Source organism: Petromyzon marinus, chromosome 28 (genome assembly GCF_048934315.1).
Source record: "Petromyzon marinus isolate PM22_M1 ecotype Great Lakes invasive population chromosome 28, UKy_Petmar_22M1.pri1.0, whole genome shotgun sequence".
Classification (NCBI taxonomy): Eukaryota; Metazoa; Chordata; class Hyperoartia; order Petromyzontiformes; family Petromyzontidae; genus Petromyzon; species Petromyzon marinus.
Genome location: NC_133694.1, coordinates 1,817,434 through 1,832,466, shown reverse-complemented (window position 1 = coordinate 1,832,466; position 15,033 = coordinate 1,817,434). Strand labels below are relative to the sequence as shown.

General features: G+C 53.3%; 1 protein-coding gene across 1 annotated transcript; it reads right to left on the bottom strand.

The window, feature by feature from the left end:
• Nucleotides 1–6,149: 6,149 nt before the first annotated feature.
• LOC116946866 (potassium voltage-gated channel subfamily A member 7-like) lies at nt 6,150–8,767 on the bottom strand. Its single transcript, XM_076070241.1, has one exon. It carries the CDS (start codon nt 8,719–8,721, stop codon nt 7,168–7,170), a length of 1,554 nt encoding a protein of 517 aa, XP_075926356.1. The 5' UTR covers nt 8,722–8,767; the 3' UTR covers nt 6,150–7,167.
• Nucleotides 8,768–15,033: the final 6,266 nt, after the last annotated feature.

The window sequence follows — 15,033 nt, the reverse complement described above, 5'->3', positions numbered from 1 at the left end:
CCTCACCTCCCCACACCCCTCACCTCCCCACTACCCTCACCTCCCCACTACCTTCACCTCCCCACTACCCTCACCTCCCCACTACCCTCACCTCCCCACTACCCTCACCTCCCTACACCCCTCACCTCCCCACACCTCTCACCTCCCCACTACCCTCCCCTCCCCACACCCCTCACCTCCCCACTACCCTCACCTCCCCACTACCCTCACCTACCCTCACCTCCCCACACCCCTCACCTCCCCACTACCCTCACCTCCCCACACCCCTCACCTCCCCACTACCCTCACCTCCCCACACCCCTCACCTCCCCACTACCCTCACCTCCCCACACCCCTCACCTCCCCACTACCCTCACCTCCCCACATCCCTCACCTCCCCACACCCCTCACCTCCCCACAGCCCTCACCTCCCCACTACCCTCACCTCCCCACACGCCTCACCTCCCCACACCCCTCACCTCCCCACTACCCCCACCTCCCCACTACTCTCACCTCCCCACACCCCTCACCTCCCCACTACCCTCACCTCCCCACACCCCTCACCTCCCACACCCCTCACCTCCCCACACCCCTCACCTCCCCACACCCCTCACCTCCCCACACTCCTCACCTCCCCACACCCCTCACTTCCCCACTACCCTCACCTCCCCACTACCCTCACCTCCCCACAACCCTCACCTCCCCACTACCCTCACCTCCCCACACCCCTCACCTCCCCACTACCCTCACCTCCCTACACCCCTCACCTCCCCACACCCCTCACCTCCCCACACCCCTCACCTCCCCACTACCCTCACCTCCCCACACCCCTCACCTCCCCACACCCCTCACCTCCCCACTACCCTCACCTCCCCACACCCCTCACCTCCCCACACCCCTCACCTCCCCACACCCCTCACCTCCCCACTACCCTCACCTCCCCACTACCCTCACCTCCCCACACCCCTCACCTCCCCACACCCCTCACCTCCCCACTACCCTCACCTCCCCACTACCCTCACCTCCCCACACTCCTCACCTCCCCACACCTCTCACCTTCTCACAACTCCAGATTATTCAAAATGCCGCTGCCAGTCCTCTCCCTGATCAACCGCTCATCAACATCCCCCGCGCAAACTCCCTGCCTGTCCTCTCTCATCTCACAGTGAACGCGGTCTGCGCTCCTTCAACGGAGGAGCAGCAGAATTGACACGATCTCTCTGTCTCTCTCTTGCTGATGAAGCCCTCTCCTCGTCCTGGCGAGCAGGAGCAGCAGACCTCCACATTGGCATCGAGCTCCTGAACCACATTGCTGCTGCTGCTGCTGCTTCTATGACACACACACACGAATATAGCCTCCACGTCCTTAGGTACTCCGTAAATATTCCGCCGTTAAATGGAAACGTTAAAGAATACGAGAAAATGAAAGAAAAGAAGAAGTGAAAATAAGTAAAAAATAACTAGAGAAATTATTAAAAAAGCATTTTTTAAAGATAAATTATTAGAAATTATTATAAATTATATATAAAAAGATTAAGATAAAATAGGAAAAAAGAATAAGAGAAAAGAATAAGATAACATAAGATAAATAATTTAAATTAAGCAAAGAAGGAGACTTATCAGGGATTGATATATTGAACAAATGTATGGTACGATTATCGCAAGACTATATATCGTATATATCGTACTATCGCCATATCGCGATAACCGTAGGGTTATCTATCAACTGTTCGCCAGCCGCGCGGCTCAAACCGGCCGGGTCCGGCCTCACCCGCACGGCCCCCCCACGGCAGAGGTGGCGGGAGGGGCGGAGAGGGGCTGTGGACAAAGGAGACGGGGCTGAGAGTGGTGAGGCCCATTATCATTCTGGCCCCGAGGCTCTGAGTTTATTGTTCGAACCCCACCCCGCGTTCTCCCAGATTGGCCGAGCTCATACACGTTGTGTGGGGTGGGTCATTGTGCCGTGTGATAAGGATGTTATCTTGATGATGTTGACGACGATGATGACGATGATGATGCTACCTCCGTTGGGATGTTGAGCACTCGATGGAAGCTGGTGGCTTGAGTGTTGTTGATTTTATTCGCCAGGCGGATGCATGATCCCAGTCGCCCGGGCTATTTCACGCGGGAGATCCGCGGTGCCGCTTGAGCAACACTGCACGCGTTGGCTGTGAAGTCCACGCATTTGCTGAGCGCGCTCACTTTCATTACACGCAAAGACAAAGACCCCCCGTAAAGTCTTTAATAGACTGTCGGAGCAAGTGCTGTTAGCGATCACCTGCGATGGCGGGCACTGTGGCAAGCGAGGGGATGGTATGACCGCATCACCACGCCCGACCGCCTTTGTCTCCCCAGTGGCGATGTTTACACACCGCGCCAGTACTAGCTAAAGGCTGATTCGACCTAGGGGACGCACAGGACCGGTTCAAATACTCGTCACCGATGTTCGGCTGTGAGCAGGAACTGAACTCGGTTCGTCGGATCACTGCACCACCGCCCCACACATACGTACACAACACACGCTTATCACACACTCCCATCACACACACACGTATCACACACACACACATTCATACAAACTCGCACACATTAAAACACATACTACAAAGATCCCATGAAACTTGAGAAGATTGTTGGGGCATGACCACCGATTTCAGCTGGCACGGAAACACGACGGCTCTGGCGTCCTCTGTCTCCCAAGCAGTGCTGAAGTTCACGCCGCTGTGCCAGGCACAGTCCACCTTAGCTTGCATGGATCCTACCTCCAGAGATTCCGCCACAACGGAATTCCGCAACCAACCTTTTTTAGCTGTTGCACTTTGATAATGTTGGTGGTGTTGTCGATGCATTGTCCACATACGCGATCAACCAACATTCGTACGGAACCCTGTGAATTGGACCGAACCAATGAAGCTGTGCGGTCTGCTTTGAACCTTGGGTATGCGGGACACCAATCAGACCGGCAAAAAAAGTTAAAGCAGCCGCTCACCCGCGCATTGCGACTGTGGCGATCGAATCCAACACCAGGGGAACACGTACTACGACTAAAACTAAAATATTTGTATTTTATTTTACCAGGTAAGGCTCACTTAACTTTGCAGCTCCTATTCAGAAGCGATCTGGCTATGACAAACGATAGCTGAGCGAGTGGCTTATAATCATGTGGACATTCATAGCAGCCACATTCTCTAAACGCCCCGATGTTGCTTCTAAATATGGAGGGAAAAACCCGGAGGTCCCGGAGTAAAATCGACCGGATCACAGGGAGAGAGAGACACGCAAACTCCAAATATAGAGCAGCAGGCGTCGGGGTCGAGATCGAACCCACGACCTCCTGCGTACCAGGCGAGGTAGTTAACATCTCCGAGCCACCGTGGCGGCCACAACGATGTCTCCTTGGCTCATTCGCCGACCACGCAGCGTCAGGTGATCGAGAACATCACTCCCCTTAGCCCTCAACCGGCTCGCCAGCCTCGAGCTGAACGCATTTATATCCGTTGCTAATCTCCCCGCTGGGCGAAACAAGAAGCGCTGGTTGACCTTCATGCAGGGTACAGAGCACTTTGAATGTTCGCTCGTGCAGCGCTTCGGCATTGATAGGAAAGTGATGAACCTACATATGTGTGTTACTTTCTGGAGCTCTTCAATCGTATCCTGTTTATTTCCATTCGGGTGTTTATATGACCACGCCGTGAGCAAACCTGAGATCGCTAACACCTCCTGCATTCACGTTTACGCCTTAATTGATTTTAATTTGGAACAAAAAATATTTACCATTGGGGAGGCATGGTGGTGCAGTGGTTAGTGCACTAAACTCCAAATACTTATGGACAGCATCAACCCATCTCTTCTCTAGCACGTACTACACCCATTCATCTCCGTTTAACCATCGAAACACCTCCGATTAGCACGGTTGTCTATTCACGGTACGAAAGAAGTTCAATATACATACAATCAGAAGCTACTTGGGCATGAGATGGCTATGATTGTAGGGGTGACATGACCCAGCCACCACAGCCTCGCCTGCCGGAGCAACTCACTGATGGGTCCGCGTCCGGATCTCTTGAAGGATCTTTGAAGTCCTCACACGATCCAATAAACGCAGGAGGGATCGTAGGCAAGCCAACCTGAATGTTTCAAGCCGGTCGCAGGTGTTACTGCTAAGGGGGATTCCACATATCACAGCCACAAAGAATGAGATGGCGTGTGTGGTATGTAGAGTAGTGCTAGGCAAATCTCATGCGGTGGTATGCAGCCGATGCAAAGATAGCTCAACGCGACTGATTGGAAGTGAGACCTATGCTGCCGAACTGCAGCTGGTCATGACGAGGGTCGGGTTAACATCGCGCGTATTTTCTTTGTGCATTACGGGTAACCGCGTTGAACAAAAATCGATGATGCAGGTAAAGCGGGACACTGAAGTCGCGATCCAGAGGTCGCCGGTTCAATTCCATCTCCCGTCGCGGAAAGCTGCGACGATGTTGGTGGTCACATCTCTCAAATCGGTGCGATTCGTGACAACAATCAAACAAAGTTCCAGGTTCGTAACTTTCCCAAGCGGTAATCGGTTCCGGAAAAGAAGAATCGGGGCTACCGGTTCACCGTTTTGCCGTTTAACAAGCCGAATCGTGCACACCCCGTACGAGTCACACACTCACCTGGACTCTCTACAGCTGCTCCACTGGTTCGTGGATAGCTGAGGGTATTCAATGTTCGTGACACGGAGTACCCAGGCAGGCGTTTTGTTTTGGTCGGACTGATGGTAAGACCCCCCCCCCCCCATCCCACGTAATTTGTAACAAGCTTCAGGCTCAACAACAGAGTCTCCAACTCGTTCTCAGAAATTACCAAGTCATCGGCATATACAACATCAATAACAAACCGCCACTCGCCACGAAGTTACGGTGACAGGCCAGGGGCACTTTGAGGATATCACGCGAAGTGTCCCGAAGGCCCGCTGGCAGGAGGTCACGGGACAGACCCAGGTGCCACGGGTTGACTGACTGAGATGACTGGCAGATGCACCAGCATATACATAGCACGTTTGAACAGGTGAAAGCCATCTCTAGACCCCACCTGGGCATCAAGCAAATTCCCATCTTATGTTTTGTGTGCATGTGGTCATTCGTGATCAGGTTGAAACAATCATCTCACCACCGTTGACGACCCGGTCCAATCACAGACAGCTGGCTGCTTGAAATCCAACCTTAGGATATCACCTGTGGCAGCTCAGCGCTCTGAGATCAGAATAAATGTATTTCAACTGGAGGAATCCGATGAGCTATGAAGCTCTGGTTCACAGATGTCCAGATGACCTCTGAGTCACTCACCGAGCCACCTCCAGTCTAACACACTGCGGGTCTCCTCCCACGCGAATAATAAACACAGGTCGTCATTAATTGGGCTGAATTACATCTTAAAGTAAAACGCAACTTATATAGCAGCAGCAAGACCCTCTTGAAAAAGAGTCACACGACTCAGTGTGACTCTGCTGGATAAATAAATACGTAAATAATAATAAGAATACTTTGTAGTAATAGGTTTTTACCCTTTTAGCTGGCACAAAAAAACTGACACCTTTATACAAGGGATCATGTTTGCAATAACCACAACACAAGCAGTCAAAAATGCAAACAAAAAGAAGCAACTATGATAATGATATGCACTGTCCTTGAATTTGATTTGTCCACACCCGATACGGCTTTTCTTAGAGCCAAGTCTCCACTGGTGTTGGACCAGATGACGCCATAAGGCGTACAACTCAAAAACAGCGCACTATCAGAGTATTGTGAGCTCGGGGTAAGCCTTTACATGATGATACGCTGTTTTTGAGTTTCATAATGTAAAGGCTTACCCCGAGCTCACAATACTCTGATAGTGCGCTGTTTTTGAGTTGTACGCCTTATGGCGTCATCTGGTCCAACACCAGTGGAGACTTGGCTCTAAGAAAAGCCGTATCGGGTGTGGACAAATCAAATTCAAGGACAGTGCATATCATTATCATAGTTGCTTCTTTTTGTTTGCATTTTTGACTGCTTGTGTTGTGGTTATTGCAAACATGATCCCTTGTATAAAGGTGTCAGTTTTTTTGTGCCAGCTAAAAGGGTGACAACCTATTACTATATCTTGTTACTGGCAAATGAGGTCTCGTAAGAATACTTTGTGTTTTTTTTTTATTAAGAAGCACATACACCCATTGAAGCTGCACCAGGCATCTTGAAACCGTTATTATGACAGCATTTAAAGACTAAAGAGTATACATTTAAAGACAGATCGCGACTAAACAATCACATTCGTTAACCGATCGCATTGCGATCACACGTCACATTGGCCGGCTCGTCACGTGACCCCCGCGGTGAGCTTCAACGCGCGGACACGAAACGAGTTCTGGGAGGAAGGGTTCAGATTCCTTCAGCCGGGAGGTATATAGACCCCCTAAGGGGGGGCGGAATTCATATGCCCCGTTGGGGGGGGGGGGGTTAGTCACCCCAAGTGTGGTGTTGGGGCAAGGTGTGATGTGTGCAAGTTTGGAGCAAGTGGTTCGCTGTTTGGAGTGAAGTATGGTGAGATGTGGTGAGATGTGGTGAGGTGTGGTGAGGTGTGGTGGTGAGGTGTGGTGAGGTTTGGTGAGCTGTGGTGAGGTGTGGTGAGCTGTGGTGAGGTGTGGTGAGGTGTGGTGAGATGTGGTGAAGTATGGTGAGATGTGGTGAGATGTGGTGAGGTGTGGTGAGGTGTGGTGGTGAGGTGTGGTGGTGAGGTGTGGTGAGCTGTGGTGAGGTGTGGTGAGGTGTGGTGAGCTGTGGTGAGGTGTGGTGAGGTGTGGTGAGATGTGGTGAAGTGTGGTGAGATGTGGTGAGGTGTGGTGAGGTGTGGTGAGGTGTGGTGATGTCAGGGTGAGTGCTAAAAGTGCCTCTTTGTGTCTCTTCCTTGCGCTGCCCCAGCGTGGCTCACGCCCCCTCCCCCTCCCTCGCCGTGCGTGCACCAGCGGTCATCAGCGGGGAGCAGTGGAGGGAGAGCAGGGGGAGAGCAGGGGGAGAGCAGGGGGAGCAGGGGGAGCAGGTGCCTCAGTCAGACCCCCACCACGCCGGCGCATGTGTGGGGAAGTGTTGGTGGTGGTGGGGGGGTGGGGGGGTGGTGGTTGGTGGTGGTGGTGGGGGGGTGGTTGGTGGTGGTGGTGGTGGGGGGAGTTCACGCGGCCCTGGCGCTACCTCGCCTCCCGCCGCACTCGCACACCTGGTCCAGCGCCATAGTCACTCGCTGCGAGAGTCGCGCGTCGGCCCCTCCGCCGTTCGCCGGCCGCCTGAGCAGGAGCTGCTGCTTGCGGTCCAGCTCGTAGTAGAGGGTGAACTTGTTGACGATCACGGGCACGGGCAGGGCCATCATGAGAACGCCGGAGACGGCGCACAGCGAGCCCACGACCTTGCCCCCCGCCGTTACGGGCGTCATGTCGCCGTATCCCACCGTGGTCATGGTGACGACGGCCCACCAGAAGGACTCGGGGATGCTGCGGAAGGCGGTGTTGGGCTGGTCCGACTCGGCGAAGTAGACGGCGCTCGCGAAGAGCACGACGCCGATGAGGAGGAAGATGAAGAGCACGAGAATCTCGCGGATGCTCGACGTGAGCGTCTTGGCGAGGATGCGCAGCCCCTTGAAGTAGCGCGACAGCTTGAGGATGCGCAGCACGCGCAGCAGGCGGAACACGCGGAAGACGGCGAGCGAGACGGTGTGCTGCCCGTTGACCGAGTCCATGTTGGCCACGTCGATGCCCAGCGTGATGAAGTAGGGCACCACCACCACGATGTCCACCACGTTCATGGGGACCCTGAAGAAGGCCAGCTTGCTGGGACACGACACGTAGCGCAGCACGATCTCCAGGCAGAACCACGCCACGCACACCGTCTCGGTGGTGAACAGCGGCCCGCCCGCGAAAGTCAAAGCGTTGGCCACCGCGGTGCCGTTCCCGCTCGTCCCGTTGCCACCGGTCGAGTTCGCGCCGCTAGCGTTCCCCGCCGCCGCGCCGTTCGTCGCGTAGCTCTGCGCGAAGCCGTCGGTCTGAAATCCCGGCAGCGTCCCCACGCAGAACACGACGATGGAGATGAAGACGAAGAGCAGCGACACGATGGAGACGATCTGCGCCAGCACGGAGCTGTCGGGGTGCTCCATGAGCTGCCACAGGATGCGCTGCGCGCGCCGCGTGGGCAGCTCAATCACCTTGAGCGGCAGGTACCCCTCCTCCTCGTGGAAGGAGCTCATCGCCTCGTCGCCCAGGTCGTAGAACTCGAGCTCCTTCACGAAGATGTCGAAGGGCACGTGGAGGGGCCGCTTGAGGACGCCGCCGGACTGGTAGAAGTAGAGCACGGACGGGAAGGTGTCCGGGTGGCGGTCGAGGAAGACCTCCTCGCGTCTCGCCGAGTAGTAGCGGTCGCGCCGGGCGGGGTCGCCCAGCAGGGTGCCGGGGAAGCGCGCCAGCGTGGAACGGTGCGTCTCGAAGTGCAGCCCCGCCACGTTGATGGTCACGCGATCCGCGGGCTCCTTCTCTTCCTGGGGCTTCCCCGCGGAGGCCTCGCACGCGTCCCGAGCGCTCGCCGCCCGCTGCTCGTTGGCTGGACACGGGATCGCCCAGCTCGACAGCGCCGACGGTGCCGGGGCCGTCTGGATGCACATGGAGTAGAGGGGCAGGTCCCCCGGGGAGGGCAGCTCCGAGGATGGTGACCCGAGACCCACGGGTCCCTCGGAGTCCATGGACCCCAACGCCTCGACCGCCTTGGCGTCCAGGGTGCCGATTTGTGGTGCCCTGCGAATGGGGGTGGGGGGGGGGTCAGAAGTGAGGTTTTTCCAGGTGGACAATGGGGTTAGAGGGGAGGTTCGGGAGAGGGGCGAGGGGGTGGAGGTGTTGATATGACATCCTGGAGGAGTTGTTTTGATTTAATTATCCCTGATCTTGAACCGCCTTGGGTAGGATTTCTCCACTTAATTTAACCAGACCATGCCTCCCTTCTCTTAGATGGAGGCATTTAAAGAGGCAATGAACAGAGAGACTGGCGAGTGTCGCCGTGCGCGGTTTCCCCTTTTCTGACATGCGGCGAAGCTTCTCCAAGCCGGATTCGAGTGGGGGGGGGGGGGGTTGTTAGTTAGAGAACTACCAGAAAATTAACGATGTAAATACAAAATGAAATTAATAAAAATCTTCGACGGGAACACTGTGCAGCTATGCGGCGTAGGGGATACGGCGTTCGACACTCGATCCGCATTGTGCATCAGCCTCCCATAATAACGCTCGATGCAAATCGCGCGGTAGTTAAATTCGAGACGAGAAATGTGCGTAAGATGCTCCTGCTCACGGGCGATGACTGCAACCGAGGAATCTCTGCTGTGCACACCGCCGGTTCTCATCTGTGTTCCCATCAAAACAACTTTTGGCGCCTCGGTCATCCACGTGCTCTCTCTCTCTGTGTGTCTCGCCTCTCACGTTATTATTGTAACAACTAAATATATAAACGCCAATTCCTTAAAAAAAATCATTCTAAGCCTTGCGCATCCAATGCACTTTCATTCCTGCACCTCTGCCACGTGCTAACTCGGATTAATTCGACATTCGTGGGTTTTAAGTGGTAGCTGCAAAAAAATTTTATTTGTAGCCCTGTCATTGCTTGTTTACTACACTGCTGGCGGACGGCCCTCGGGGGTATTTGGCCTACTCTTCCATGCTGGCCAGGCGTCTCAAACGGGATGGTAGTACCCACATTTTACCCCGCCACATGGGGACATTTATGTATTTATTAACCTGACAATTGACTGTGGAGGGTGCCCCCAGCAGTCTCTCGCGCTTACCTGGAGAACGAGATCCACGCGTGCTGCCACGTGCGGGTTGGGGATCTGTTGCAGGTGAGGTCCTCGTGGCAGGTGAGGTCCTCGTGACAGGTGAGGTCCTCGTGACAGGTGAGTTCCTCGTGGCAGGTGAGGTCCTCGTGACAGGTCAGGTCCTCGTGACAGGTGAGGTCCTCGTGGCAGGTGAGTTCCTCGTGGCAGGTGAGGTCCTCGTGACAGGTGAGGTCCTCGTGACAGGTGAGGTCCTCGTGACAGGTGAGTTCCTCGTGGCAGGTGAGTTCCTCGTGGCAGGTGAGGTCCTCGTGACAGGTGAGGTCCTCGTGGCAGGTGAAGTCCTCGTGACAGGTCTTTAAACGTGTGAGCCTCGCGCAGGTGAGTTGTGGCAGGTGCGTTGTGGCAGGTGAGTTGTGGCAGGTGAGTTGTGGCAGGTGAGTTGTGGCAGGTGAGTTGTGGCAGGTGAGTTGTGGCAGGTGAGTTGTGGCAGGTGAGCGGGTCCACCGCTTTTTAAATCACCGAGTACCGGGACGCCGCCCTCGACATTGAGATGGTAATGACGTCACACTCTGTACTCACCTGAGGGGGGAGGGGTTGGAGTGGGGAGAGCTGGCGGGGGGGGGCACGGTGGACTGCCCTGCGCACGCCTGAAGCGTTGTGCACGAATCCCGTCATCACAGCTCGCAACTCCGCGGGCTACAAAGCCACCCAAGTGCCCGCGACCCCGAATTTGGGTCTCCTAAGGAATTGAGATCCCTGCGCGTGGAACCTCTCGTCGAGGACCTCTCCCGGGGTAGCGGCTCCCGTGAGCGCATGGGGTTATTTATTTATTCATAAACTCGGCGTTAGTCGCCGCGATATGGCGACACTACGATATATATCGCACGATGTCGACGATAATCGCCGATCTTATTGCAATTGTTTCACACACATAGCGTGACCCCGTTGCTGGTTTTAAATCTTATGATTCCTGACCAGAAAAATATTTATATTTGTGAACATATGAAAGACGGTGATTACAGTTTTAATTTAAATAGCTGTACAGTATTTCTCATTAAACATGCCTTGTGTGTGCTTGCATCCTTACCGCAGCAGTCAGTTTGATTATTTTACTAGCTGTACTACCCGGCTTCGCCCGGGACTTGGATCCACCACGCCCGGCCGCCTTTGTCTCCCCAGTGGCGATGTTGACACACCACACCAGTTACTCGTTTGAGGCTGAGGGCGACTGCCTCCAACTGCCCAGTAGCATGCTTCACGAGCCTCCTCCACAGAGGCCGATCTTGACACCGCTGGTAACAGTCATCGGCAAGTCCACTCAGCTCCACGTCCTCCTGTACCACATCACTCCATCTCTTCTCTAGCCCGTGCCGCGCTCGCTTAGCTCCCTCAATCCGGCCAAACAAAAGCTGTTTCGGCATGCGGTGGCTGGGCATGCGGGCTACATGACCCAGCCATCACAGCCTTGCCTGCCGGAGGAGCTCACCGATGGGACCCTGCCCAGATCTTTCAAGGATTTGTGAGCTCCTCACACAATCCAGTCTGGTTAAACCCAGGATGGATCGTAGGCAGGCCAGCCTAAATGTTTCTAACCGGCGAAGATGTTCCATTAGGGGGGTCCACGTTTCGCAAGCGTAGAGAAGGGAGGGAATGACCGTGGCCGAGAAGACCTGAAGCTTAGTGCGGAGCGACAGACCAGGTAGATTCCACACAGCGTTACGCACCCGATGAAAAGATATTGCCGCTCGACTGATTCGGAGTGAGACCTCTGCTGTTAAACTGGAGCCAGTCATAAGCACACTGCTCAGGTATGGGAAACTCTCCACTCTCTCCACAACTGCCCCATCACCGATTGGGAGTTGTGGGGGTGGAGTGTCCGATGGTACAAAATACCCAGGCAGGTGCTTAGTTTTGGTGGGGCTGATGGTAAGGCCCCATCTCTTAGTGGCACGCTCCAGTCTCAGCAGCAGCGTTTCCAACTCCTCCTCTGACTGAGCAGCTATTACCAAATCATCAGCATACATAACGTGGTTGAGCAATAGGGAGCCATCCCTTGACCGCACCCGGGCATCGATTAGCCTCCCATTATATCTGTACCATATAGAGATTCCCCCGGTACAGCTATTGACAGACACACACACAGACACATACACAGCGCGCTAACCACTACACTACAATGCGTTACGCTTCCACACACACACAGACACACACAGACAGACACACACAGACACACACACAGACAGACACACAGACAGACACACACACAGACACACACACAGACACAGACAGACACACACATAGACACACACAGACACAGACAGACAGACACACACACAGACACAGACAGACACACACACAGACACACAGCGCGCTAACCATTACACTACAATGCGTTACGCTTCCACACACACACAGACACACACACAAACACAGACAGACACACACACAGACACACACACAGACACAGACAGACACACACACAGCGCGCTAACCACTACACTACAATGCGTTACGCTTCCACATGCGAGGGTCACGTGACAGATTTGACGTCCAGCTCACTCGCCGTGCATTGTTGAGCTCCCCCTAAAACTAAAGTTTATTTTTATAATGTGTGCATGGTGTACAGTCTGGAAAGTACCCACATGGCAAATTTCCAGTTTGTTGCATGTCGGGAAGTACGCTAAACATTTTGAACAGACACACATAATCACAACTTTGCCTTTCATATATATGGAGATTTCCTAATTAGCTGCAAGTACGTGCGATTTGGCTACTTACAGTGCGAAAGAAGTTCAACACACAAGCGTCATAGATTGTAAAGTGGTGCCGATTATTTAAAAAAATAAGGCCTATTGCAGATTTATGCTGAGTGAAACGCAATTGTACTACTGTTAAAGTCAATCTTTATTTTGTCCCGAACTTATGGCAAAAGCACAAAAACATTTATTCAATTACCTGCCAAATATACTTTGAAAACGTTGTGGGAAACTGACATCGCGACAATCGACATACCATGAAAATTTGTATCGCGATAACTAATATGGTATCGTGATAACTCATATCGTATCGTTAACATTTTATATCGCATCTTGAAAACTCGCATCGTGAAAACTCGTTTCGTGAAAACTCATCTTATCGTGAAAACTCTTATCGTGAAAATTAATATCGTGAAAACTCGTATCGTATCGTAAAAAAATAATCTTATACCGTATCGTGAAAACAACGATCGTATCGCGTGAATCCATCGCGGGAGGCCTGGGACGTTGGTCTCAGCGAGAGGCGCGTGGCGTGAAGGAGGCCCGCGGGGGAAGTCGCCCCCTGCGGGCAGAGCCGAGGCTGAGTGGAGCTGTGTGGGGCTGACGGGATGTGTTAAACCACCTTGGTTGCTCAACTAAGGGTCAGGCGCTGTGAGATTCGTAGATCTTTTCCGGAAGCGGCGCGATCGCAAGTGACAGCTCAACGACGAGGAGCCGAATACTCCAAACGCGTGGCGATTTTGATCCTAAATGTGGAGGGGAAAAAACCGGAGGACGCGGAGAAAAATCCACGCGACCGCAGGGTCAGGATCGAACCCACGACCTCCTGTATACCGGGCGAGGTAGTTAACATCTCACCGCAGAGAAAGAGAGGCATCGCAAACTCCACATATACAGCAGACGTCAGGGTCAGGATCGAACCTACGACCTCCTGTATACCGGGCGAGGTAGTTAACATCTCACCGCAGAGAGAGAGAGAGAGGCATCGCAAACTCCACATATACAGCAGACGTCAGGGTCAGGATCGAACCTACGACCTCCTGTATACCGGGCGAGGTAGTTAACATCTCACCGCAGAGAGAGAGAGGCATCGCAAACTCCACATATACAGCAGACGTCAGGGTCAGGATCGAACCTACGACCTCCTGTATACCGGGCGAGGTAGTTAACATCTCACCGCAGAGAGAGAGAGGCATCGCAAACTCCACATATACAGCTGACGTCAGGGTCAGGATCGAACCTACGACCTCCTGTATACCGGGCGAGGTAGTTAACATCTCACCGCAGAGAGAGAGAGGCATCGCAAACTCCACATATACAGCAGACGTCAGGGTCAGGATCGAACCCACGACTTCCTGTACACCAGTTAATATTTCGCCACCACGGTACCTATATATATTTTTTTCTCACGTAGAGGAACAGATGTAGGAAGAAAGTGACTAGTCAGCGTACCTTTGCATCGTGCATCATACACAGTCCACAGATGTGCTACTGTAACTTGCTGACCCGCCCATACTTGGACGTCTGTGAAAAAGATCTTCAGAGCTCATCGGATTTCTCCTCCAGTCTAAATAAAGATTCTGATTCTAAACTCAGACCCTTATCTGACGGAAGGCCCTCGCCTACAAACATTTGGCTGTTCACCGGCACTGGTACTATGAGGTCTGACACTGCTGATGGACATTGGATGTCGAAACCAGTTTGCAATTTTTGCTTGTCTTAAATAAATGCTGCTCGTGAGGCAGTCCCCCAGAGGGCCGTGCGTCCGATATGACATCTACAATGATTTATTATTGTACTCTTCACGTGAAGAAACAACGATGGGCGGAAGACATTATTCACATTTGTTAATGCCAACCTCCAAAGCAACGCTGAGTGATCATTTGGGGTGCCACGGTGGCTAGGAGATGTTAGCTACCTCGCCTGGTATACAGGAGGTCGTGGGTTCAATACAGACCCTGACGCCTGCTGCTGCTGTATATTTGGAGTTTGCGTGTCTCTCTATCTCTCTGTCATCATGATCATCACGGTGGCTAGGAGATGTTAGCTACCTCGCCTGGTATACAAGAGGTCGTGGGTTCTATCCAGACCCTGACGCCTGCTGCTGCTGTATATTTGGAGTTTGCGTGTCTCTCTATTTCTCTCATCATGATCATCACGGTGGCTAGGAGATGTTAGCTACCTCGCCAGGTTTACAGGAGGTCGTGGGTTCTATCCAGACCCTGACGCCTGCTGCTGCTGTATATTTGGAGTTTGCGTGTCTCTCTATCTCTCTCATCATGATCATCACGGTGGCTAGGAGATGTTAGCTACCTCGCCTGGTTTACAGGAGGTCGTGGGTTCTATCCAGACCCTGACGCCTGCTGCTGCTGTATATTTGGAGTTTGCGTGTCTCTCTATCTCTCTCATCATGATCATCACGGTGGCTAGGAGATGTTAGCTACCTCGCCTGGTATACAGGAGGTCGTGGGTTCTA

Bases quoted from the DNA above. Each gene is read 5' to 3' on its own strand.
- LOC116946866 (XM_076070241.1), bottom strand. From the start codon at position 8,721: ATGGACTCCGAGGGACCCGTGGGTCTCGGGTCACCATCCTCGGAGCTG.